Source organism: Watersipora subatra, chromosome 2 (genome assembly GCF_963576615.1).
Source record: "Watersipora subatra chromosome 2, tzWatSuba1.1, whole genome shotgun sequence".
In the NCBI taxonomy this organism is placed as follows: domain Eukaryota; kingdom Metazoa; phylum Bryozoa; class Gymnolaemata; order Cheilostomatida; family Watersiporidae; genus Watersipora; species Watersipora subatra.
The window spans coordinates 61,819,018-61,846,614 of record NC_088709.1 but is presented as its reverse complement, the minus strand read 5'-3'; the positions used below and the strand labels follow the sequence as shown (position 1 = coordinate 61,846,614).

General features: G+C 33.5%; 1 protein-coding gene across 1 annotated transcript; it reads right to left on the bottom strand.

Moving 5' to 3' along the window:
• Positions 1 to 311: 311 nt before the first annotated feature.
• LOC137388421 (dentin sialophosphoprotein-like) lies at positions 312 to 27,597 on the bottom strand. Its single transcript, XM_068074906.1, has 4 exons — positions 27,453 to 27,597; positions 27,104 to 27,320; positions 3,983 to 6,321; positions 312 to 466 (listed from the first exon to the last, which is right to left on the bottom strand). The coding sequence occupies exons 1-4, from the start codon at positions 27,595 to 27,597 to the stop codon at positions 312 to 314; spliced, it is 2,856 nt and encodes a 951-aa protein (XP_067931007.1).

Below are 27,597 nucleotides of genomic sequence, written 5' to 3'. Positions count from 1 at the left end.
CTCTGTATCGAACTGAGCTGGAGCGAGTCAAGCCAAGCCGGGCCGAACCTCGCTGGGTCTAACCAAGCAGAACAAGAGCGGAGTTTAGCAGCTATATTAGCACGAACATTTGCAGTAGAGAGCAGAGCTGTTCTGGGCCTGTTCATTGTCTGTTACTTGATTCTTTGTTGTACACCTCGATGAACTAAGCAGAATTATATGTATTGTACTCATGCACGAGTCTTGTACTAATAGAGGAAAGTGAAGGTCGCACAAAGCCCTAACAGTATTTATACATATCAAAAAGCAAAAACCAGCTATAATTTATCTTTTTAGCTTGTTATTTTGCATGCTTGAAGCAAAGCACACGTGGTTTCATAGTTTTGGGTGAATGACCTGTATCTTTGTTCCTCTTGTCGTCTAACACTCTCTAGTGTGTCAGCCATTTCGTCTGGCTGAGCTGACTCACATTGCTTGCTGTCTTCCACTGCCAACAATCGGCAGTTAGAACTTAATTACAGCTTAGTAGCCTGAACAGTTTCAAGTTTACCTTTCCATACGTATGTTTTATTTTAACAAAATTATTCATGAGACATTTTGGCTTTAAAGGCTGTGACTTATTCTTCTGGGCTTTTTTAATGATTTACTCAAGATGAGTTGTACTTTTGTTTCTTAGGTAGACACAATACAGCAATACAGAAACATGCAGAAACAAGCTGACAATCTTTTAGAGACAGCTCTTCCATCGCTCCTTGTTAAAGATGTAAAGAAATTGTTTTTCAAAGGTGATGAATAATAAACATATATAATTTCTAATATTAAATACTTCTATTACTACTTCTGTCTGCTCTTAAGCAGAAAAGTAAATAACTTTGTATTGTTGACATACAAATATAACTTCTAAATTTTGTTGAACTTACGGAAATAAAAAATCATGTTCATCATTTAGCTGCCAGTACCAATAGTTTAAGTCAGATATTACCTATAAATATCTTTTTTTCAAAGATTTTAATCTTGTTGATATTTTTATAATAGTTAACATTTAACCCTTTGCTTGACAAGTTAATTTTTATTTTTTCCCTTTTTGTACATGTATTAATTTTGAAAAAAAAGAGTTTTTTAAGATGTGTGCTTGCTAAACTGGTCAAAACTCAACAGCTGTTGATTCGATCTATTTGAGTTGTATATATGAACTGATCAGTAGAAAATGCTTACAAATAAAAGCTAGCATTGTCCAAATTGTGTGTACATCAACATAATTACGCTTTGTCTAGAAAATCTTTACAAAATGTTTCCTCTGCTTTGAGAGCTGTATTTTGATAATAACTAAACTGCTCTTTGTTTGTCTTCCAGGAATTAGTCATCAAAATAATTAGTGAAAACTTTGCTACAAAATGCTACCAATTTTGTGACATTTTCTGGAAATAATGTTTTGTAAATATAACTATCAATTTTTTGCATTTGTTACTCTGGTCATTACTTTGAACCACTTATTAAATACTCGCATGTATATCTTACATGAAAAACTGATCAACAGACATTTATTTACGAAGTACACTAATAAGGGATATATTAAATTGATATAAATTAATCATTTCAGAAAAAAACGTCTATACAATATTTGTCAAAGCTATGGGTTCATTATTTTTATTCTACCCCAAAATATTTGTTTGTTCTTTTTCAACAAAGTATTAAAGATAATCAGTAAACTTTTGTTTTAAACAGTTCTACTAATAACTAGATCACACTTGAATATACCAAAGAGTTTTTTTTAAAGATGAAGTAAATTTCACCACATTTTAAATTACATTATTTGTGAATATGAAGTTACTAAACCCTTCCACTTCTTCAGCCTCTGCATCTTGCCAAATTTTACTTGTAAAATTATTAATAAATAGAGATATAGAAGCATTTAAATGACTGCGAACACTTTATAATTACTGTAATGATGTTTTACTAGCTAGGCTATGTTTGGCTAATTGTTTTCATCACATTAATCGTACCTACAGTTCTAACAAAAATCTCTTGGGTGTCAATCGATTGCACTGTTTTAAAAATTTTCTGTAAGCCGGTATAAATCCGTTATCACTAAAACATTGCGAAACTTTAAGAAATTTTGCTGAGTAATGAAAATTGTTTTTAGTATCAACGCTTAAAGTGCTAGCCTCTTGAGAAGCCACTTATTATTGCTTGGCAAAGTCTGTGTTCAAACTCTAAAGATTTTTGTTTTGTCCTCAAAACCTTAAACGCTATGCAGTCAATATAAATGAGAGGTTCATCAGCCTAATAAATGCTTAAAAAAATTTTGTTTGACTCAGTCATACGCCTTGGCATATATAACGAACTGAATTAAAAAATGTCAATGCAAATGACATGAATGACACATTAACCATGGGATAGTGCAAATATTTGCAACATAGTTGTTATTGCCCGTCAAAAAAAATTGGTGCCTGATGCCACATTGGATATATTTTGTTTGTTATCTTTAATGATAGAAAACTTTGTTATGAATGACGTGAAATGCTATAAATTATAAATTTATCTGTCTTTTAGTCAAATGCTTAAGTATTATTAAACTGGCCGTACAACAGTTGGTAGGGCATGCTATCTTTTTATGCCTTACGCCGCAACAGAAACTAACAGAATAGTATCACATCCGAACTGCCTCTAAGAAAATACTTTGCTTTGATTTTAAGAATCCTTTTGGAATAGAAAATGCCAAAACGGAAATTTTTATGCTTTGCTTAATAAGTTGTATGTAAACCAATATCTAGACAACACAATTTTTACATATTTACATGGTTTGTATCTGTAGATTGATCTTTATAGTTTTAGGAACTTATTATATTTAAGGAAGTTCCATTTCACATCAGTTTGTAATTTTAGATGAGTGTCACAATATTGAAGTGGAATCTGGATCTGCAGATAGACTAGCCATTAACTTTACGTCTTTTCCATCAGCAAGTAGTCCATCAAAGTCTTGTACACTAGTGAAAGTACTTGAGACTGGCTCTTTCTGTCATGCAGTTTGTCATTACCAAAACAAGACATATTTAGGTACTCAGAAACACACTATTGATGTAATTGACTCCAGTTACAAATAAACAACAATTGTGAAGTTGGATGCCAATCACTGGGCCTATGGCATAGATGTACATGATGACAGACTTTACTCACTTGTATGCAGTTTTGGTAAATCATGCACTATTAATGTCTATGACCTTACTGGTAAACTCACCAGCCAATGGGATTACAAAGACAAGCTGCACTACATTAGGCTCATTATCGTGCTAGACAAAATTGCTGTAGCGGACTACAAAGTAGGTGAAATAACCGTTTACTCCCTCAATGGGCAAATTGAAAAAGTTATAGCTTGTTCAACATTAACTCAAAACACATCAATTTGCAAGGCAGACATTGAGTCAGTCATAGTCACGTCTTACAAAAAATCACTAGTCACAAGAATCAACATCTCCACTGGTCTAACAGAATGGGAATGTCACGAAGTAGCTAACCCACAAGCAGGAGCTCTCTGCGGAGAAGATTTGGTCTGTGTGTTTCGTGACAAAGAATTGGCATTCCTCAATAGTAAAAGTGGTAAGTCTCTGTTAATTGCTTTTGATTACTGATTTCACTAATTAGTCTATGTCGATCTTATTGTTATATAGACTTTTTTTTTTTTAAATCATGAGCACATTCTCTGCAAAGTGTTAATAAGATGCAGGCAGCTACAGGCTCAGGTGCTAATGTCATTTTGGCATCTAATAATAAAAGAACAATATTTTAAAAACTTTTTACCAGCAAATCAATTTCTTAATGAATATACATTTAAATATCTTAAAAATGAGTTTAGTATATTTTAATATACAGCTAAAAACATTTAAATTGTTGGGTGCTGCAGATGGTGATGTTAAAACCTTTTGTAAGAAAATTTGCATGCTTATTTGTTTTCAGTTTGCCTTTTGCAAAGTTGATGTTAAAGTAATTAAGGAAAAACTTTTACTGTCATCATGAGTTCTACTGTCATCATGAGTTCTACTGTCAGCATGAGTTCTGCTGTCATCATGAGTTCTACTGTCATCATGAGTTCTACTGTCATCATGAGTTCTACAGTCAGGATGAGTTCTACGGTCATCATGAACTTTACTGTCATCATGAGTTCTACTGTCATCATGAGTTCTACTGTCAACAATAGTTTTACTGTCAACATGAGTTGTACTATCATCATCAGTTCTACTGTCATCATGAGTTGTACTGTCATTATGAGTTCTACTGTCATCATGAGTTCTACTGTCATCATGAGTTCTACTGTCAACAATAGTTTTACTGTCAACATGAGTGGTACTATCATCATCAGTTCTACTGTCATCATGAGTTCTACTGTCATCATGAGTTCTACTCTCATCATGAGTTCTACTGTCAACATGAGTTCTACTGTCATCATCAGTTCTACTGTCATCATGAGTTCTACTGTCATCATGAGCTCTAATGTCAACATGAGTTCTACTGTCATCATGAGCTCTACTGTCATCATCACTTATACTGTCATCATCAGTTCTACTGTCATCATGAGTTCTACTGTCATCATGAGTTCTACTGTTATCATCAGTTATACTGGCATCATGAGCTCTACTGTCATCATCACTTATACTGTCATCATCAGTTCTACTGTCATCATGAGTTCTACTGTCATCATGAGTTCTACTGTTATCATCAGTTATACTGGCATCATGAGTTCTACTGTCATCATGAGTTCTACTGTCATCATGAGTTCTAATGTCATCAAGAGTTCTACTGTCAACATGAGTTGTAATGTCATCTTGAGTTCTACTGTCATCATGAGTTCTACTGTCATCATGAGTTATACAGTCAGCATGAGTTCTACTGTCATCATGAGTTCTACTGTCATCATGAGTTCTACTGTCATCATGAGTTCTACTGTTATCATGAGTTTTCCTGTTATCATGAGTTCTACTGTCATCATGAGTTTTACTGTCAACACGAGTTGTACTATCATCATCAGTTCTACTGTCATCATGAGTTGTACTGTCATTATGAGTTCTACTGTCATCATGAGTTCTACTGTCATCATGAGTTCTACTCTCATCATGAGTTCTACTGTCAACATGAGTTCTACTGTCATCATGAGTTCTACTGTCAACATGAGTTCTACTGTCAACATGAGTTCTACTGTCATCATGAGTTCTACTGTCATCACGAGTTCTACTGTCATCACAAGTTCTACTGTCAGCATGAGTTCTACTGTCATCATCAGTTCTACTGTCATCATCCGTTTTACTGTTATCATGAGTTCTACCGTCATCATGATCTCTACTGTCAACATGAAATCTACTGTCATCATGAGTTATACTGTCATCAAGAGTTCTACTGTCATCATGAGTTCTACTGTTATCATGAGTTCTAATTTCATCATGAGTTCTACTCTCATCATGAGTTCTACTGTCAACATGAGTTTTACTGCCATCATCAGTTCTACTGTCATCATGAGTTCTACTCTCATCATCAGTTCTACTGTTATCATGAGTTCTACTGTCATCACGAGTTCTACTTTCATCATCAGTTTTACTGTTATCATGAGTTCTACTGTCATCATGAGTTCTACTGTCAACATGAGTTCTACTGTCATCATGAGTTCTACTGTCATCATGAGTTCTACTGTCGTCATCAGTTCTACTGTCATCATGAGTTCTACTGTCAACATGAGTTCTAATGTCATCATGAGTTCTACTGTCATCATGAGTTCTACTGTCATCTTCAGTTCTACTGTCATCATGAGTTCTACTGTCAACATGAGTTCTACTGTCAACATGAGTTCTACTGTCATCATGAGTTCTACTGTCGTCATCAGTTCTACTGTCATCATGAGTTCTACTGTCAACATGAGTTCTACTGTCAACATGAGTTCTACTGTCATCATGAGTTCTACTGTCATCATCAGTTTTCCTGTTATCATGAGTTCTACTGTCATCATGAGTTCTACTGTCATCATCAGTTTTCCTGTTATCATGAGTTCTACTGTCATCATGAGTTCTACTGTCAACATGAGTTCTACTGTCATCATGAGTTCTACTGTCATCATGAGTTCTACTGTCGTCATCAGTTCTACTGTCATCATGAGTTCTACTGTCATCATGAGTTCTACTGTCAACATGAGTTCTACTGTCATCATGAGTTTTACTGTCATCATGAGTTCTACTGTCATCATGAGTTCTACTGTCATCATGAGTTCTACTGTCATCATGAGTTCTACTGCCATCGTGAGTTCTACCGTCATCATGAGTTTTACTGTCATCATGAGTTCTATTGTCATCATGAGTTCTACTGTCAACATAAGTTCTACTGTCATCATCAGTTCTACTGTTATCATGAGTTCAACTGTTATCAAGAGTTCTACTGTCATCATGAGTTCTACTGTCATCATGAGTTCTACTGTCATCACCAGTTCTACTGTCATCATCAGTTCTACGGTTATCATGAGTTCTACTGGCATCATAAGTTCTACTGTCATCAAGAGTTCTACTGTCATCATCAGTTTTCTGGTTATCATGAGTTCTACTGTCATCATGAGTTCTACTGTCACACGTAACCCGCTCAAAAATTATCTGATAAAAAACTCAAAAACATAATTTTTCTTACTATGTTTCACATCCTTTCAGAGTTACATTAAAAGATTCTTTGTCCATAACTTAATTACTAGCGAGCTGTTCAAGATGAGATATTATCTGCAATATTTTTAAATGGACATTTCTGTTTGCCTAAAGTGTTCTGCTGATGAACTATGCTAAAAAAACCTTTTTATTTGACTATCTGGGTGCCATTTTTACACTAGTGAATGAACACTTATATGACCTGGCTGCCATTTTGGTCATGTTGCAAATTTGAGGTTTCTCAGTTTCCATAAAACTTACAGTAAGGACCGGCAGATGAACACAACATGTTTACAAATCTGATACATTCACTCTTGAAAAATATTTAAATAATCTACGAAGTAGACTTGAGCAGTTTTGATGAGCATTTGTTTAATTGTGGCAAAGGAAATTACTATCGCAACATTTTACACATTTAATTTCGATGTTGGAAACAATTTATACATACATATAAAGACATTTAAAACTTTTGGAAAGTTCCTTAACCTGAGTTTTATTACACTTAAAATCCTTAAAATATTAAAAGAGCGCAATATTTGTGTGCAAAACTAATCTCACCGGTAAAAAATAACCAATTAACCAAGGCTCTTTTTTCTATGAACATGACTTACGTAGTTGAATAATGTTTTCTGTCTAACTGTGCCATACTGTTTTTCTGCTTAAATTCAAAAAATATTTTGTTGTAGCACTCCTCACACTCACGTGTGCACTGGTAACATCAATCATTATATTTAGTATAGTAAAAAATTATTTGTTTCTCTCACGTGGGATGCTAAACATCTAATGTTTTTAGTGTCTCACTTCCGGGTTGTATCATATTTATATAGTATCTCATTAAATTAAAATTTATATTAAATATGAAATAAAAAAAATTTTGTTTGGTATGATAAGTTATGTGCCAGTCACAGGGTTAAGCACTGCTCTACTAAAAAGATAACTAAAATGGTAATTGCCTATTTCAAGTTAGTAGGGTAAGGTCAGACTATGTGAAGTTGCTACCAATAAAACAATAATCCTAAAACTACAATAGCAATAATCATTTTTTATGTCTGCAAAATATGATAGTACATTTTTATTTGCAAAAGCATGTATGTAAATTTATTTCGAAGCAATTTTTTAATTTCTAGTAATTCTAATTTTTGATCGAGCTTAACTGCAAAAAAATACCACATTTATTGACACAGTTTTCAAATTTCAAGACACTATACCACCTGACATTGCAAAACTTTGGTTTAAATTCTTAATGCATTTTGTGTGATTAAATTTGGTTTTAAATTTTATTATTGGTTTTCAGGCAAACTGGTGAGAATTTTGGCAGTTCCTGCAGTTGCACGTATAGGACATTACATAGATATTGATATCCATGACCACACCTTAATAACAAGTTCAGAAAAGGAAGGGCAAGCAAAGCTTATTTATTACAACTTTGAAATTTAAGATTCAGCAATATATGGAATGCTTGGTTTTTTCATCCGTGCTTTTTTCCAATGTAGCTTTTTAAAATTTATAACTCAATTTAATTTTAGAGAAACAATTGTCACAATACGTAGTTATTTTTAATATGATGGTCTTATAACTTGTTTGTAAATCTGCTAAATTAGTGATGATGATTTTCAAAATATCGCACTCTTAAGTGTGAATAACTTATTTTTTGTGGATACTATTTACCAATTTTCTGACCACTTCCTATGAAATATTTTGATCTACTAGCATATTTACATAAATGTATCGATATCAGAAACATTTTGTTTTAGAGTTCAATATCCTTAATTTTTGGGTTTCAACTGTTAGCCTATTGTTTGTAGTTTGTTTTAATGGTTAACTGTTATGCCCAATTATTTTATAAGTGTTTGCAATAAAAAGTTATCTTTAAAAACCTAATTTTTGATTAGTTGCTGGGGAAAATTTTTGAGAACCGTCAAAAAAGGTCCAAGTAATTTTTATGATCAGGCACACCTATTCAAAGTAATGATTACAGATGCAAACAGTTCACGGTCAAGGTAAAATAAATAGCAAAAACGTTTTCATATATATATATATATATATATATATACCTTAGGACACTTATATTTTGCTAGTATTTAGTTTTGTGAGTCGCATTATACCGAGGGAAATTTCACTGCAACTTAATTTCACAGCTCTGATGAGTGCGAAAATATAGTGATGTGAAAAAAAAATGCAGTGGAACAAACATAATTAGATTCCTCAGGTTCAGTTCACCGCAGGCCTGTATTCACTGGTTGCAAGTGGGAGCGGCTAGTGTTAGGCGACTAGTTATGAACGCCTGTGGGTGTTGAGGGGGACAGTGTAAGCCCCCAACAGGTTTTTCTTATGTAGGGCATCAGCCGGGCCTCTCGTGTTAAGTTTTACAAAATTTTATCGGAAAGTATCAACATTTTTATATTTTTGAGATTTGTTTTGTTTTAGGTGATGTGACTGACGAGACATTTTTAAATTAAAATAGGCAAAACTTGACTGCAGTTGAGACGCTCAGAAAAAGAGATCTTTTTCTTTTGAGCGTTTTAACAAAGAACAATTTTGCCAATTTTATGTTAAGTTCATGCGGAAGTTTCCACGCTTTCGATGGGACATGGCCAAGCAGATGTCTGGAAAAACTTGATATTTTGCAAACCTTTATAAAGGTTGTTGACAAGAATATGTTGCTACTTATGATGATAATAATGACGCCTAAGGACTACTAAAAGTTGATGTTTGTCTCTATGGCTTCGAATAAAGTGATATTCTACAGCGATCAAAACCGCCTCCATAGCCGCTGGGCAAATAACTTTTTGAATAAATGATGTTGGGGTCGAGTTATTTGAAGGATTTTATCATTGCGTGGGAACGGACCAAACAAATCTGTTCGAGTTAACCTTGTGTTTGAGATTAAATGTTACATTTTATCCGACGGCGAATTATTGGAGTTTGACTGTACTTAACCGCGGAAAATTCCTAAAAAGTTTGGACGGCTCAGCCGGCTAGTTGCCCCAAGGAATACGGGCTTGGTGCACTGATAAAAAAAAATTCGGTTTGGGACTAGTTTTTAACTGTGAACTGCCGGTAGAATGGTGTGGGCGAGGTCGATAATGCAATTTGATCGCTTGCTGCCAATTTTTTCTTGGACTATCAATGAACAAAACTATTTAATTTTGCGTTTTCGCTCGTTCGTTATGATAGTTTAGTTTTGCACATGAAATTTTTGCGAAAGGATGACTCCGCGAAAACGTGAAAGTTAGATGAGGCAAATACTGTACATAAGATTTCTAGGGTATATATATATATATATATATATACACTCATGCTACAGACAGTGCTGTTTCGGCTATGGTAGCCTCATCAGTGCAGCTCAGAGCTCAGGCAAGAAACAAACATCCCATATAGATGTATATATATATATATATATATATATATATATATATATATATATATATATATATACAGTGAAACATGGATAACTCGCCTCGGATATAGCGAACACATGGTTAACTCAAATGGATTTTCTTGGTCCGTTCCCACGCAATGATAAATGGCTCTATATAGCTCGAACTCAACACTGTTAATTCGAACTGTTTTTTGCCCAACAGCTACCGAAACGGTTGCTATCGCTTTAGAAAATCACTTTATTCCAAGCCATAGAGGTAAACCTCAACTTTTCGTAATTCATAAGCGTCGTTACTACCTCTATCGGCAAAATATTTTTGTCAACGACTGTTCTAAAGGTTTGGTGAAATTTGAATTATACCGTTATACGATGAATAGCACGGGCTAGCCGGGTCACGGGCGCAAGGATTTTCGCCATGCACATACAAAACAAAAACAGCATGTTGTTTTTGTTTTGTATTTTCGTGGCGAAAATCCTTGAGTGCGTGACCCGGCTAGCCCGTGATGAATAGTTTTCTGACGTGGAATCCGTGTTGAATCAACGTCGGAATTTTGAATGTTTAAAACGTTTTAAAAATTGTGGCAAATAAACGTATACGTTGTCTTAGCTAAAAAAACTATTCATCGTTTGACCTATACACAGAATACGTGTGTACATTCAATAAGTATCCATTCAAAAAACATTAGTGATATACAATGTACCGTAAAACCTCGTAAAACTTTTAATTGAACTGCCTCGGAGTGTTGCTCTTAACGAATGCCAGGTAAAGTAAGTTAATCTTTGCATTAACTTCAAGAAAAATCGGCAAAATTGATCGTGGGTAAAACGCTCAAAAGAAAAAGATGTCTTTTCTTTTGAGCATTTCAGCAACGATCAGGTTTTGCCATTGTCAATCTAAAAAACGTCCTGGCAATAACATCACCTCAAACAACAAACCAATCTCAAGTGATAGAAAAATCTCTATACTTTTTGATAAAAACGTTTTAAACTTTACATTAGAAGCATTTAGTTTGAAACAAGCCATTTGTGATTTTGATTTATATTATAGTTTGTATATGTTCATGTATTTACTAATAAATAAGTAAATACATGGACTTGTGACAGTGCTCTGATAACTTGAACACTCTGATAATTCGAACACTTTTGCTCGGTCCCTTGAAGTTTGAGTTATCCGAGTTTCACTGTATATATATATATATATATATATATATATATGTATGTATGTATGTACAATGTTCACCCTGCTCTTGTGGCATTCATCAAGATGTCAACGACCAAATGGAAGACAGAACTGGAAGCTAATGGCAAAAAAGTGGCGAGTGTACAAATTAAGCGAGGCATCTATCAAGGAGACTCCTTATCACCGCTGCTCTTCTGCATATGCCTAAACCTCTAAGCAATATGCTGGATGAGACTTAATATGGGTACCAGTTTAAGAGTGGCACCAAGATAAACCACCTCTTCTACATGGATGACATCAAGCTATATGCTAACAAAGAAAGGGACATTGATTCGCTAATACATCTCACTCAGGTATGCAGCAAGGACATCGGAATGACTTTCGGTATTGAGAAATGTGGAAGGCTAAGTCTTAAGAAAGGCCATTCTATGCTCACAGATGGCCTAAGAATGCCAAATGGTACCATCAAAGATATAGAAGAAAGGTACAAGTACTTGGGGATTATGCAAAGCAACATCAACCACGAAGCCGAGGTACGTCACAAAGCCATTACCGAATACAATAAACGCCTTCAGCAGGTCTTACGGAGCCAGCTCAATGCCAAGAACCAAGTCATGGCAATAAATACCTACACACTGCCAGTAATAAGATATCCAGCAGGCATAATAAAGTGGACTGAGGAAGCCATCAAAGAAACAGATATAGCAACTCGTAAACTGCTGACCATGCATGGAGCACTCTACCCAAAATCTGATACTGCTAGATTGTATCTTGATAGGAAAGATGGCGGTAGGGGACTCAAAAGTGTACAGCAGACAGTGAAAGAGGAGGAGCAAAGCATCAAAGCATATGCAGCCTCCATGGCCATCTCAGATAAGTTGCTAGCTGAATTTAAATCGCTGCTTTTACAACGGACCTATGCCCTGATGATGAGGAAATTGACTGGCACACGAAACCTCTTCATGGTGCTCACCACCAACAAATATCTAAGGTTGGCGATCTTCATCAGACATATATGTGGCTGAACAAAGGAAACCTAACGGCCAATACAGAGTCGCTAATCATGGCAGCCCAGGAGCAAGTGCTCCCAACAAGGCAACTCCAAACGAAAATCTATCACGCTAGAGACGATCTTAGATGCAGACTGTGCAAAGATGCACCTGAGACCATCCGACACATCATCAGGGGATGCAAGCAGCTAGTAGGAAATGCATACACTGAGCGGCATAACTATGTTGCAGGTGTGGTGTATAGAAGTCTATGTGATGAGTATGGCCTTAATAAACCACAACACTGGTGGGAAACTCCTGGTAAAGTCAATGAAAATGACCGCGCTAAGATCATCTGGGACTTCTACATCCGGACTGACAAACATGTCCTAGCAAACCAACCATATATAGTGGTGGTGGACAAGGAGAAAAAGAGAGCTACTATAATAGATATAGCAGTACCCGATGACTACAATATAGATAGCAAAGAAAAAGAAAAGGTAGAGAAATATCTCCTTCTTGGAGAAGAGATTGAAGAATGCTGGGATGTAAGAACAACTGTAATCCCAGTAGTCATTGGGGCACTGGGCGCAATAACACCGGTGCATAAAATGTGGCTTGCCCAAATACCAACAGCAATCAACTCAGGTGAGTTGCAGGAAAGTGCCCTACTGGGAACAGCTAAGATCTTGAGGCGAGTGCTTAAACTCCCAGGTCTCTGGTAGGAGACCCGAGTTAGAGCAGAAACTACTACCACCCATACGGGTTAACCGGAGCGAGGAAACAATTTTATATATATATATATATATATATATATATACATAGTGCAAGACAAAATAGTTGGGACACATTTGTTGAATCGCCAAATTTTTACCTAATTTGTTTTCTCAAATATTTGCTAGTTTAACATTTAGTAACTATGCATATTTATATATCAATAAAATCCTTCCACAATAAGGGACCCAACTGATTTAGTTTCAAAAAATATTTTCATCGTATCTCCAATCACCAAGCAATTTTAATTGTGAGTCAAATCTTAAGAAGTTTACTCAAACTCAATCACTAGAAGATTAGTTCATCTTTCAGATTCACTTGGAAGTTATAAATGGACTTCAACAGATGTTTGGCATTTTCTCAAACCTGTTGTCTGTGATTTTTGCATAACTCGCATACTCCAGATGACCAGTTTTGTATAAATTGGCTGTAAGCTGTTGAGAGAATTTCCCTCACTCACAATTTCTTTGCTTCAAGATAAAAAGTTAACCATAGTGCATCTTTACACAGAGGAGAACATGACAATACGAAAAATTTCAGCAAAATTAAACATCCCAAAGTCTACTGTGTAGAACACAAGCAAATTTGTCGACAATTTATTGCATTGTCATTTTGTTGTATTGCTGTATTGTTATGACACTGTACTAGCGGTGCTGCCTGGCATTGCCAAAATATTAAAAATCAGCTTATAAACAATGCAAAGTAATCAGAGTTGCCTGCCATTTGCTATTAGCCTGGCAGATTGCCAATGAAAATTTATAGTAAACTAACTAATGACAATCAATTACTTATGCAATCACTCTGCACGGTAGGCAAAGCAGTTCATTATGTACTCCCATATAGCGACTTATAGCGGCATGCCATCATATCATTCTCTGTGGCTTATTGGTTTGGGTGTCAGACTGGTGAATGATAGGATCTGAGATCAAATCTTTGTTGGTACGGATTCTTCATTCAAAGAGATTAATACCTATAGGCTGAACTAATACGTAAGACATAGTTTGGGAAATATATGTAGATGTATATATACAGTATGTACACATATATATTTCTTGAAGTATGTCTTCTGTTTTCTGTTTTTGGTATGTCCAGCTATAGCTATTAAACCTTTTATTGGAAGTTCCACATTATGCTGGACTTGAGCTCACAAAGATCACCAACGCAGATGGATAATCCAACGCTTTAACGACGAGACCACGAAGTCTCAAACCATTGCTCACTTTTTATTCAAAATGTATACATAGTTTTTTTATTTCACACCAAAATGATGTAATAATTACATTTCCATTAACTCTTAGCTCTATGAAACGCGGTGCTTGTTTGTCCTCGCCATATTGCGGCTAATTTGTTTTCGGCTGAACAATATCAACAATAGACTTTCTCACTATTAGATTTTGGCGATTTAATTTTATTAACTCTATGAAACACGATGCATTTTTTGCGTTTTTTTGAACCTCTATTTCTATATTTTTGTGAACTTTCTATTTCAATTGTGTTCAACATGTTCAGGATTTTTAAATTTTTTTCTTAGTTCATTTTAATTGTATTATTGCCAATTATGTCTTATTGTAATCGTATTAAAACAGACTCAATTTAGCTATTACTCGCTAATTATTTCAGTTTCACACTTTAACCCTTTTATTTTTGCTTTACTTTTTCAACTTATTTGACTTGCAAAAAACATTTTCCTTGTGACTTGAAGTTTAAGACTTGTTTGAAAAAATTTGAAAAACTTTACAGTTGTTTTAGTTAGAATTGCAACTGTTTTTATACGTTAAAAAGCTATTTTTGGTCCACAGGCTTTCTTTATTACCTGGGCAATGCCGGGTTGTACAGCTAGGTGTATTAGCTTACCCATACTTTCTTCTAAACCTAACCAAAATTTAATTTGTAATTAATTTCACATTTTACAGCAAACATTTGTAAGATAACTGAAAATGTATTGTCTAAGATTGCAAAAATTAGTTAATTCTCTCTTATATTTACATACATTTACATAGTTTGAGAAATATAGATATAGATGGACATTCTCTTATTAAATTTATAATATTATTATAACTTTTGAAGTTTATAATACAAGTTTTTTAAAGTTTATTTCATCGTCATTATTATTTCAATTTGCATTCTTTTAAACCTAATTAGAGTATCGTGTTTGAAGTTTAGTGCACGCCTATATATATGTATATATATATATATATATATATCATCTTTTATATATCATCTTTATATATATCATAAATTTTTTTACATATATATATATATATATATATATATAGCCATGCACTATTTGTTATAAAACTTTGTCAACCAAAATACATACTTTGTTTCATTCTTTTGAAGGAACTATAGGTCAAAGGATATTGCCTCACTATCAGCACACAAGTAAACTCTTTGGATACATTATTCCATTTAACTGATAGAAAGAAAGGTCAAATGGTCAGAAGCATGACAAAAGCTGATATATAATTCACAATTAATGTAATGCGTGTGGGAGATCCGCATGAGATTTTTAACTAGCTCAATGAAAATAACAATTCAAGTCATTGCCAATTAATTGTTTTTTGTTCAATTTTAAATTATGTGTTATTTTGCAGTCTTATTTTTTAAAAACGCCTTCAATCTCACCATTGCTTTGTCTATATTTAGAATAATTTTTCCATACTCTAAGACTTATTGCCAGTTTCTCTTTTTTGATATTCACTTGATAATACATGTTTTACATTTAATACATGTAGTTAGTAAGCCCAAATAAAGCGTTTAAAATCAAATGTATTAAAATCATGTTGTTATAGGGCTACAGCGAATGCAGAGTAAATTTGGAACATTGACGTTACTGATCTAATCACTCATTCTTTCTTGCATACTAGATTGGTAGGTTGCTTGATTAGATTGATGAGATTGTTTTACATGGTTTTTACTTTTGGAGGTATGAATTGCGTGTATCAAAATTTATTTATAGCCGTTGTTTAACATAGCTCCATTTTATTTGTCAAATTTTTCCAGGAAATGATGAGAAGATTATTTACTGATATTTTGAGTCTTGCTAAAATTAGAGCCTTCTCATCAATATGCATGTAGTAATACACAAATAAGGAAAACTCAATTGGTAAATATTTAGATAACTTTACAAACTAGTTCTGATGAAATGCATAGACTAAATCAAGTGTTAAAACAATGTTGTAGACTACTTACCTTTTTAATACAGACTGTATAATTACTTCTCTCTAAAACAATGGTTATCGTCAACCTAATTTTTAAGTATCAGCTACAATATGTTGTGTAAATATTTACATAACCATTTCACATTCAATAAAATAAATGACAAGCTTTAACTTTTAGGAAAATCTTTGATGTTATTGCAAAAGAGCCAGCCACTAAAGGCCAAGCAGGAAGGTAATGTTAGCCCAAAAAAAGAAAATGTTCCAGCAATCATTTACTGCAAGACCTGTAATAAGCTTTGTTGAGTCCATCATGAAGTGAAAAATAAGGTGAAGAGTTCATAGCACGTATTCTGAGCTGCATGAATTCATCTAATGAGACTCTGTCGATGTCTAACCTATTAAATTGTTAGCTTAAAAGTTTGAGTAGTTGTGTTTTGCAAAAGCAATGGAAATAATTTTAATCAAGAAAATGATGCGTTAAAATCTATTTACTGTTGTTGCCCAATAAAGCATTTGAAATTGTCAAACGTGATGTGCTTTTTTGCAAGAGTAGCAACTTAGTGTGGTATTGCCAATGGTATGATGAACTCAACAACCGACATACCAATCCAACGAACCGCTAGTACATAGAGCAGGTGGAATCACTAAAAACCAAATACTGTGTTAAACATTAAAAAAGGCTACATCTTATGGTGTGAAAACTGCTTGAAATTATTTTGCAACAGCTGAATCTCTTTTAGCAACACTTGTGAAAAATGGTAAGTCTAATATGCCAAATGTTCAAAAGTGAGCATTAATAATGTTTTAAATGTAGTAAACCTTTCAGCGCTAGCGACTGTAATTGTTGTGTTAAATTGATGTTATGACTGTGATTTAATGGCAAAGCTCATGTGCCTCTCAATCTAGCAGACATAGTAAATACAGACTAAAAATAAAGACATGGTTTTACCGTACAAAATTAAATACTTCATCAGTATTACAACAGTCCTCATAATTTTCTGAAACTTGCCAACCAGCGTGACAGAGACGAATGCCATTTTCATTGGTAATGCCATAGTTGGTCCACTCTTACTAAATATATTCTGTTACAGTCTCAATCGTCTGAGACTGAGACATTCCACAACACTTCATAATATGTATACAATATTTTTTTCAGTTTTAAACTCCATCTACAACATTTTGTACGAGTTATATATTTCATTTGGTCAACATGTTAACAAACACTGCTATGCAAAACATTGATTGTATCTATAATTTGTGCATTGACAAAGCGATGTGAAGTTGCGAAGCAAAAACGATCTTCTACAAGGCTTCTTATTCTTACAAAACTATTAATTTCACCACCATCAGAGTTAATGCTGATCTTGCTTTTTTAATTATCTGTGTAATAACAAAAGTCTTTGTCGACTATAATGTCATCAACATAAGTACTTATTTGTTTTCTAACTCGGAGGCGTGTAAAGGACCTACACAGAAATGTTTTGGTTTTTGAGCTGAAAATTCTAAAACAAAGATTTAAATTTAAACTTCAGGCTAATTTTATTGAAAAATTTCAGGACAACACTGTCACTACCATTAAAGTTCTTAAGATCATTAGTTATGCTATCAACGAAGAGTAAAATTCAGTTACTAGAAATTGCTGGGAAAGTCGTAAACTTGCATCCACAGGGGTCAACCATAGAAAATGCATAAACGAGTCTATTTCAGTGAAAGGGTTAAATTGTTGGATTTTCCACTGTTTGTGATAGTAAACATGTTCATTTTCTTCCGCAGCCAAATGACTTTTACTTTTTTTCCAGCTAATAGTACTACAGAACTACAGCTACTACAGAACTTGCACGGGTACTGCCACTGTGTTTAACCTACTAAAAATCTACTTCAAAAAAGTAAGTACTTCTCATTCAATGTTGTATTGTCTATGAATTACCACCCCTCCACTACTTAATAACGTTGTATTAGCCACTGTTGGCAATAGTAAACATGTTCCTTTACTTCAGCAGCTGAGTTACTAGTTTTTTTCTATCTTTGAGTAAGCCTACTGTAACTTACTACTACAAAACTTGCACAGGATTTTCAAGGGTTGCGATAGGTAGTGGTGAGAGAATAGAGAGCAGCTAATATCACCTTACTGTCAACCTGCTTTATCTACAACCAACTACATGTATATGTCGCCGGCTCAAATGAAGGCACAAGCCGAAAACTTTATGTTCATACACTCGACAGAAAAACCAAAAAATGTTGCCTATCTGCAAGCGTTGCATTTAACTAACATTGTGTTATTGTTATGCCACCCTTGAATTGAATTAACATTATGTTAGTGTTATGTCATGCTGTGTTGTTCATGTTCTGCTATACCTACGTATTATTAACATGCAGCATTTTCAACACTCTTTTCAGTAAGCATGTATTTTCATGAGTTCATTTTCCGTATTGTATCTCATAAAAAGGCTCTCATGTTGGCATCATATTTAATTATTGTAAGGTGCTAATGCTGTTGGTGCCTTGACATCATACTGTCTCTGCTGCAATTTGTATATATGTATACATGTTATAGGTAACACATCGAAAAAAGTTGCAAATGCAGACAAGAACAACTGCCCTTTGGAAAGAAAATACAGAGACAAAAATGTGATATATCAAGCAACAGTGAACAAGCATACAAACAACCACGTAGCGACCTACATAAGACTTTGCTCAACATAATTTGAAACTAGATACAGCAACCATTAAGCCTCGATTAACCACAAAAACAAGCAACACAACATAGAATTGAGCAAGCACATTTGGAAGTTGAAAGACAGCAACTCAACATACAACATAACATGGAAAATATTAGCTCAAGAACAACCACATACAAACAAAACAAAACGATGCAAACTATGTTTATTGGAAGAAATACTCCATAATATGCAAACCACACTTAGGCACATTGAATAAAAGAACTGAATTGACTTTAAATTTCAGACATGCTAGGAGTCATCTTTTCGGTTACACTTAGCACTAAATCACATGATTAACACAGTGGACCCATATCTGACATTTCGGCACATTCACTAAAGCTTTTCATTTAAGTACAACCTCGTCTGATGAGTGCATCGCACGAAACCCACTTGTAGCGCAGTTACTAAAAGTTAACTTTCTTCTAAATATTTTTTTCAAATATATATATATATATATTTATATATATATATATATATATATATATTTTTATATATATATATATATATCAACTTTGCATGCGTAAATTCCATATCCTGAAAAACTTAGGGCTTTCAATTCCTACTGTGAGCTGATGAGCTTGATGGCAAAACATATGAAGACCATTTTGGCACTAATATTGCAATAATTATTTCATTAAAACTAGCAGTGGTTTTCAGGAAACTTTTTTATTGCAAACAATAATGAATATTTTACCACTAATATGCACTAATTAGATTAGTTTAAGGCATGAAAAGCTAACAGACAAAGCATAAAAATTGAAAATTCAAGTATATTAACAGTTGAATATCAACCATAACAATCAAACACTCATGGGACTATAGCTATGCGGCAATAGCTACAAACAACTTTGAGGAAATAGATACATAGCAGTAACAACTTAGCAATCTTTTTGCAAAGTTAAACATTCAAACTGTAATAAATAAGCTATGTTGACACTCTCCTTTTTGAGCCTGCTATCAATGTGTTTCCAGAGATCTCAAAATCAGCTTGTTTAAAAATACATGTTGTCGAAGGAAGGATCTGCTTTGTCACCATATTGCCTGAAACAAATTATCAAACTCTGCTTAAGCTCAATGAACACAAATTGTATCTAGAGATCATAGAAAAATTGTTTGAAGTTTGGATGTATAAAATATGTACTGAGATTTAACCATATTTTTGTTGTAGTTCAGCTCCAGTCAGAAGATGAAAATGTCAAAAATATCAATGAAAGAATGAACACTAGCAATCTATGAAAATTGTAATCCATTTATTGCAAATAACAATAATGTGTCATATTGTGCTTACATGAAAATAAAATGCCGATCTGATCAGTAATTGATCGTTCTTTACTTAAACAAAAACTTTCTCTAAATAGTAGTGACACTCAAAAATGATAAAAAGTGTCAACTCTTGCACACTCACTAATAACTTTCATGAATCGAGACATTACTACTTTTGAAAGAAATTTATGAAATATGATTTCCTAAGAATTTACGATTTCATCCTTTCCTAGTACTAATGCTGACAAGAAAATTCAGCATTAACAAAAGAAGGCACTAGCCGAAAACTTTTTGTTCATACACTCGACAGAAAAACCAAAAGATGTTGTCTATCTGCAACTGTTGCATTTTACTAACATTGCGTTATTGTTATGTCATGCTTGCATTGAATTAACATTATGTTAGTGTTATGTCATGCTGTGTTCTTCATGTTCTGCTTTACTTACGTATTGTCAACATGCAGCATTTTTCAACACTTTTTTTCAGTAGGTATGCATTTTCATGCATTCGTTTTCCTTATTGTTTCTTATACAAAGGCTATCATGTTGGCATTATGTTTAATTATTGTAAGGTGCTAATGCTGTTGATGCCTTGACATCATACTGTCTCTGCTCTTATACGTATATATGTACGTGTATACACGTTATATGTAAAACATCGCAAAAAAATGCAACTGCAGACAAGAACAACTGCCATTTGGAAAAAAAATGCAGAGACAAAAATGTGATATACCAAGCAACAGTGAACAAGCATACAAACAACCACGTAGCGACCTACATAAGACTTTGCTCAACATAATTTGAAACTAGATACAGCAACCATTAAGCCTTGATTAACCACAAAAACAAGCCGCACCACACAGAATTGAGCAAGCACATTTGGAAGTTGAAAGACAGCAACTCAACATACAACATAACATGGAAAGTATTAGCTCAAGAACAACCATGTACAAACAAAACAAGCGATGCAATCTATGTTTATTAAATGAAATTCTCCATAATATGCAAACCACAATTAGGCACATTGAATAAAAGAACTGAATTGACTTTTAATTTCAGACATGTTAGGAGTCATCTTTTCGGTTACACTTAGCACTAAATCACATGATTAACACAGTGAACCCATATCTGACATTTCGGCACATTCAGTAAAGCTCTTCATTTAAGTACAACCTCGTCTGATGAGTGCATCGCACGAAACCCACTTGTAGCGCAGTTACTAAAAGTTAACTTTCTTCCTAATATTTTTTTCAAATATATATATATATATTGTTATATTTATATATATATATCAACTTTGCATGCGTAAATTCCATATCCTGAAAAACTTAGGACTTTCAATTCCTACTGTGAGCTGATGAGCTTGAGGGCAAAACATATGTAAACCATTTTGGCTCTACAATTGCAATAATTATTTCAATAAAACGAGGAGTGGTTTTCAGGAGACCTTTTTATTGCAAACAATAATGAATATTTTACCACTAATATGCACTAATTAAATTAGTTTAAGGCATGAAAAGCTAACAGACGAAACATAAAAAGTGAAAATTCAAGTATATTAACAGTTGGATATCAGCCATAGCAATCAAACACTCATGGGACTATAGCTATGTGGCAATAGCTATAAAGAACTTTGAGGAAATAGATACATAGCAGTAACAACTTAGCAATCTTTTTGCAAAGTTAAACATTCAAACTGTAATACATAAGCGATCTTGACACTCTCCTTTTTGAGCCTGCTATCAATGTGTTTTCAGAGATCTCAAAATCAGCTTACCACGAAATCAATGTAGTTGATGGAAGGATCAGCTTCGTCACCATATTTCCTGAAACAAATTATCAAACTGTGCTTAAGCACAACGAACACAAATTGTATCTAGAGTTCATAGAAAGCTTGTTTGAAGTTTGGACATATAAAATATGTACTGATATTTAACCATATTTTTGTTGTACATGTAGTTCAACTCCAGTCAGAGGATGAAAATGACAAAAATGTTAATGAAAGAACAACTACTAGCAATCTAAGAAAATTGTGATGCCATTTATTGCAATTAACAATATTGTGTCATATTGTGCTTACATGAAAATAAAATGCCAATCTGATCAGTAATTGATCGTTCTTTACTTAAACAAAAAACTTCTCCAAATAGTAGTGACACTCGAAAAGGATAAAAAATGTCAACTCTTGCACACTCACTAATAACTTTTGTGAAGCGAAATGTTACTAGCTTTTAAAAAAACTTTATGAAATATAATTTCTTAAGAATTTATGTTTACATCCTTTCATAGTACGAACGCTGACAAGAAAATTTAGTATTAGAATCTTACACAAATTTTGTAAAAAAATACCATACACTCAAATACAAAAATTATACCACCATCATACACTTTCAAACACCACATATGTTGTTAGCCAAGAAAAAATAATGAACATAGCCTAATATAAAAAGTAGTCATAAAATAGTGATTTTAATCAGTTTAAAGGCATATCTGACTCTTTGCAAGCAGTTATTGCAAAGAAGCTGTGGCTGCTAAACTGTGTGCTAACATTTAAGTGATTTCTGACCTTTTCTAGACCAGAGTCACCTTCTCGATAGGAAGGAAATGGTATTTAGCAAGCAAAAGCATCCAAAGCTCTGCTACAACTTATAGCATTTTGCAGCGGCTGGCCAATGGATAGATTTTTTATTATCACACTTCAGGTGATTTCTGGCAAATCATTCGAATTGCTCAATGCTCTACCAGATGGTCTTTTTTATTTCTGCAAGGGTGATCAGTTAGTCATTTTTATTTGTATTGGGGCTAAGGTTTTAGTAGCATTCAGTCCGGCTTTGCGAAGGTGGTGCCAGATAACCGGTATTACAAGTAGTGGCTAGGCTTATCTAGTCCAACATGGGCGTCTACTCTATATATATATATATATCTTGTACACTGTATGTACTGTACATATAAGGTATACAACCTTTATAAATGTAAGTGTATATACAGCATATATGCAGTATATGTACATCAAATACACAGTAATAGCACATATCAGGCTTTTTAAACCGGCTACCGGTACTAATGCATATGAAATCTGGTAAAATCATTACAAATTCTAACCGGAAGCAACAAAATTATCAACTCTCATACAAATAAGTAGGGTGAACTTAGCATCTGTACAAAACCAATTTTATATATATGAATATATACATATTCATTATTTTAAATATATGAATATACAGAATATATAATTGATATTTATACATATATTTTTCAAATATACGTACATATAATTTTCATACACCTAAATGTATATTTACATGCATATATATATATATATATATATATATATATATATATATATATATATATATATATATATATATGTATATATATATATATATATATATATATATATATATATATATATATATATATATATGTATATATATATATATATATATATATATATATATATATATATATATATATATATATATATATATATATAGATATATATATATATATATATATATATGTGCATATATATAATGTGCAAAGTTTGTGTGTAAGTGTGTAGTTTAAGCTGTAGCTATTAAAATCTTGGAATAAAAAAATCTGCTGAGGATTTGGGCTCGGACTTTCCAGCTTTCATCTAACCAGTTCAGCTATTTGAGCCTGATATATTCCTTCAACCACGATAAATGTCTTTTAAAGAGAGCAAATTTGCTACCACTTTACGTCATGACGTAAGGTTATAACATAATGACATAATAAATAGTAGCTCTTATAAATAAGCTTGCTCAAATTACCAATTGATAATGTGCAAGGCTAACAGCAAGTGAAAGGCAACTCTCCTTAACTCTCATTATTTATAAGCTGATCTTTAATACCCGAGCAACTGCCGAGCAACGCCGGGCAGCACAGCTAGTAGGTACATATACTGATATAAATATATATAGCCTAATTGTAACACTGATCGAAAGCAAAACCTGCTACCAAAGACAAGTATGACAAACATTAAGCTCTCATTTTATCAGGTAATGTTTGAAGTTTCTAGCACAAGTTGTCATGAAAAGATAATTTAATCTCAAATAATCCTCGTACTATCCTTTGCTTAATAAATGAAAGATAAATGAAAACCAAAAAAATGCTAATACGTGTACACAAATTGCAATAATGTCACTACATGTAGCAACATAACATGATTTTTTAAATATAAACTAAATAACCTTTATCAAATTGCAATATCTTTACCTGATGCACTTTTAGAAATGCTCTAAGAAGAAGCATTTGTAAAAGATGTATTGGAAATACTGTTACTCCAAAAGTTTTTGCGGTAAAAGGTTTTATTATATTCATTTGTTAAAAAGATGAGAGTTTTAAAATTGATGAATACTGTTATTTTCAGATCTAATAGTAGCTTCCAATTTTGATATAGGCTGCATTTTCCAGTTTAGTTTTGCATAAAAACTACTAAAAGTAAAAAACTAAGGAAGTTTCTATCGGGTAATAATTTTGGCAAAGATTAATTGTTACGGTAAAAACTAATAAAAAAGGTGCATATACACCACTTTGGCTATAATTGAGGAATGTCAATTCATTATCTCAAAATAATCTTTTCAATACTGAACTAGACTTTGTCCGATTCTGTATTAGATGACATACACAGACTAGTATACTTGTTTGTGCAAGTCATCTTTATAGAGAGCAGATGCTTGTGGTTTAGTTGTTTCCTGACACACCCATTCTGTTAGACCAAAGGAAATGTTGATTCTTTAAATTATTGAGTGCTGCTCTGATCAAGTGATTGTCTACATTTCGAATGGATGTGGTCCCACCTAATTTCGAACAATTAATGATTAATTCAATTTGCACAATATCGGAAAATAAAACGTTATTTTCCCTGTAAAATAGTCCGCTACAATGACTTTGTCTAAGACACCGGTGAGCCTAATCCAGTTTTTGGTGTCATTACAATCACATTGGTTCATGAGTTTATCAGTAAGATTATTGACATTTGCAGTACATGGTTTGCCATTGTTGGTTACAAGTGAGTAAAGTCTATCATCATGTACAGTGCACCATCAGGATACAATTACTCTGATACAGGATTTTTCACCTTACATAGTTGGACATGGTGAGATTTTCACCTCATCACACAAATTTTATTTTACTATACGATTTCAAAAAATGTTTCGCCTGAATTCAAAATGGGCAGTCGGTGTGTTTATTATGTAAGTCAAAAGAATAAATACGCCGAAATGCGATTTGTCAAAACATTTTCGCAACATTTAAAAAAGACACGATGACCGACTTTTCTCAGGTCTGCATTCCATAATGAAAAATTTGTCAAAAGTAAATAAGCAAAAGCAAGTATTAGTTTTAAGCAGTATATTCTTTTAATTATTACCTTTTACTCAATGGATGTGTATAACTACAACTATATATATATATATGTAATATGTTAGCTTGGGAAAATGTCACCAATACAAACGTTACAAGGCAAAGAAAAAGTGATTTCCAAAGTTGGAGGCCATAAATAAAGAGAAAGAAAGCACCCGTTTTGTTAATATTATCAAAGTAAGGGGTTGCAACCAATCAGCAATTGGAATTATCATTAAAAACCAGAAATCCTTTTAAGCAAGCACAAGGAGGAGCTTACAACTGACGACTTAAAGGAGTTGGAGGCCACATTCAAAAAAAGCAACTATTCACCGGCAAGGCTCAGCTAGCAACGTCATTCCTGAGATGTTCCGTAACAGCATCGTAAAATAAGCATTTTTATTATGTAAATAAATTAAAAATAACCTTTGCTAACATTATCATGACATTGTTATAGAAGATTGATATTGAATGTCCCAACAATGTCCCAAAATGGTCACTTTGGAATATTGGAGTGTAAACATTCATATGACATTGGCTTGCTATGTAGTTGGAAAATTATGATGTGATATCATTTTTACTTTTAAATGAATGTCTCAGTAATGTTACAAGGATGTTACTTTAGAATGTTTAAGCAGAAACATCCATATAGCATTGATTTCCAATGAAACTGGAATATTATGGCGTGACATCCTGTTTACCTTCAAATGAAGGTACCAATATTGCTCCAAGAAGGTTACTTTGAAACCTTGAAGAGTAAAAATTGATATAACATTAGTTTGTTATATGGTTGGAACATTATAAGGTAACATATATACATAGTTGTAATACTGGCTCTTTTTGGACTTTTTTCGGAGGTTTTACAAATAACCTTAAGAAACAAGTTAGTTTTATTTTCATTTAATTTGCTATAGCAACAACTCTGTTAAAATATTTGCTTTGCGCTCGCCACACAATATTAATATTCTGCCTACAAAAATGCATAAAATTCACCTTCTCATTTTGGAGCAATTCAACTTCAAGGAATGTTTTAAAGATTTGGGATTTGATCACTAGGCTTTAACAGAAGGACAACTTTGATTTTCACATTAGCACATTTTTAGTAAATTTCTATTGAAGCTCGAAGTTAATTGAAACTAACATAATTAATACTGCAGTAGTCAACAAAATGGAAACTAATGATATTGAGTTGCTAAAACTTACGAAAAAAAACTTGGTGAAAAACTTACGAAAAAAAAAATCTCTTTGCATACAGTTTATAGATGCTATTAACTGAATATCGTAAATATAAGGTATGTAGAATAACACTATGAAGTTTATAGCGAGAATGACACACTATTGATGTATGCGTTTTGGCAATCAACTAGTTAGTAATAGTTAGCTGGTAAGAATTTGAGATAACTGAAAAAGTAGTAGAGAATAGAAAATTCCAACAAAATCACAAACTTTAGAGAGTTTGCAGAAAAAAGTGAAATATTGGCTAATTTGATAAGAGACCAACGCACAGAGGTTCGCATGCAAACAAAGAGTTTCTAAAGATGAAAGTGATGCAGTAATACGAGGTCTGTTAATTAAGTAATGAGACTTTTATTGCAGTGCCAAATATTTACAATTTATTCACAATTTGACTCTATCCCCTTCAAAGTAATTGCCTTGGCTAGCCACACATTGCATGAATCGGAGTTTCCACTTCTCATAGCAGTGCTGGAACTCAAAAACCGTCAGTGCCTTTAGTTGCTCCGTCACAGCTGCCTTTATGGTGTTCAAGTCACCAAAATTCGGTCCTTTGAGGTGTTTCTTGACTTTGAGGAATAGAAAAAAGTCACAGGGACTTAAATCTGGAGAGTATTGAGGATGTGGTACAACTGGTATGCTTTTCTAAGCCAAGAATTCTCTTTCATAGAGTGTGGTGTGGGAAGGCGCATTGTCATGATGCAACATCCAGTTGTCCTTGATTACTGGCCTTGCACCAGCAACTCGTTTTCGTAACCTTTCCAAAACTGTTTGGTAGAATAGGGCATTGACAGTTTGTCCTTCAGGTACAAACTCTTTATGGATGATACCTTTGCTGTCAAAGAAGCAGATGAGCATGGTCTTCACTCTTGATTTGCTCAT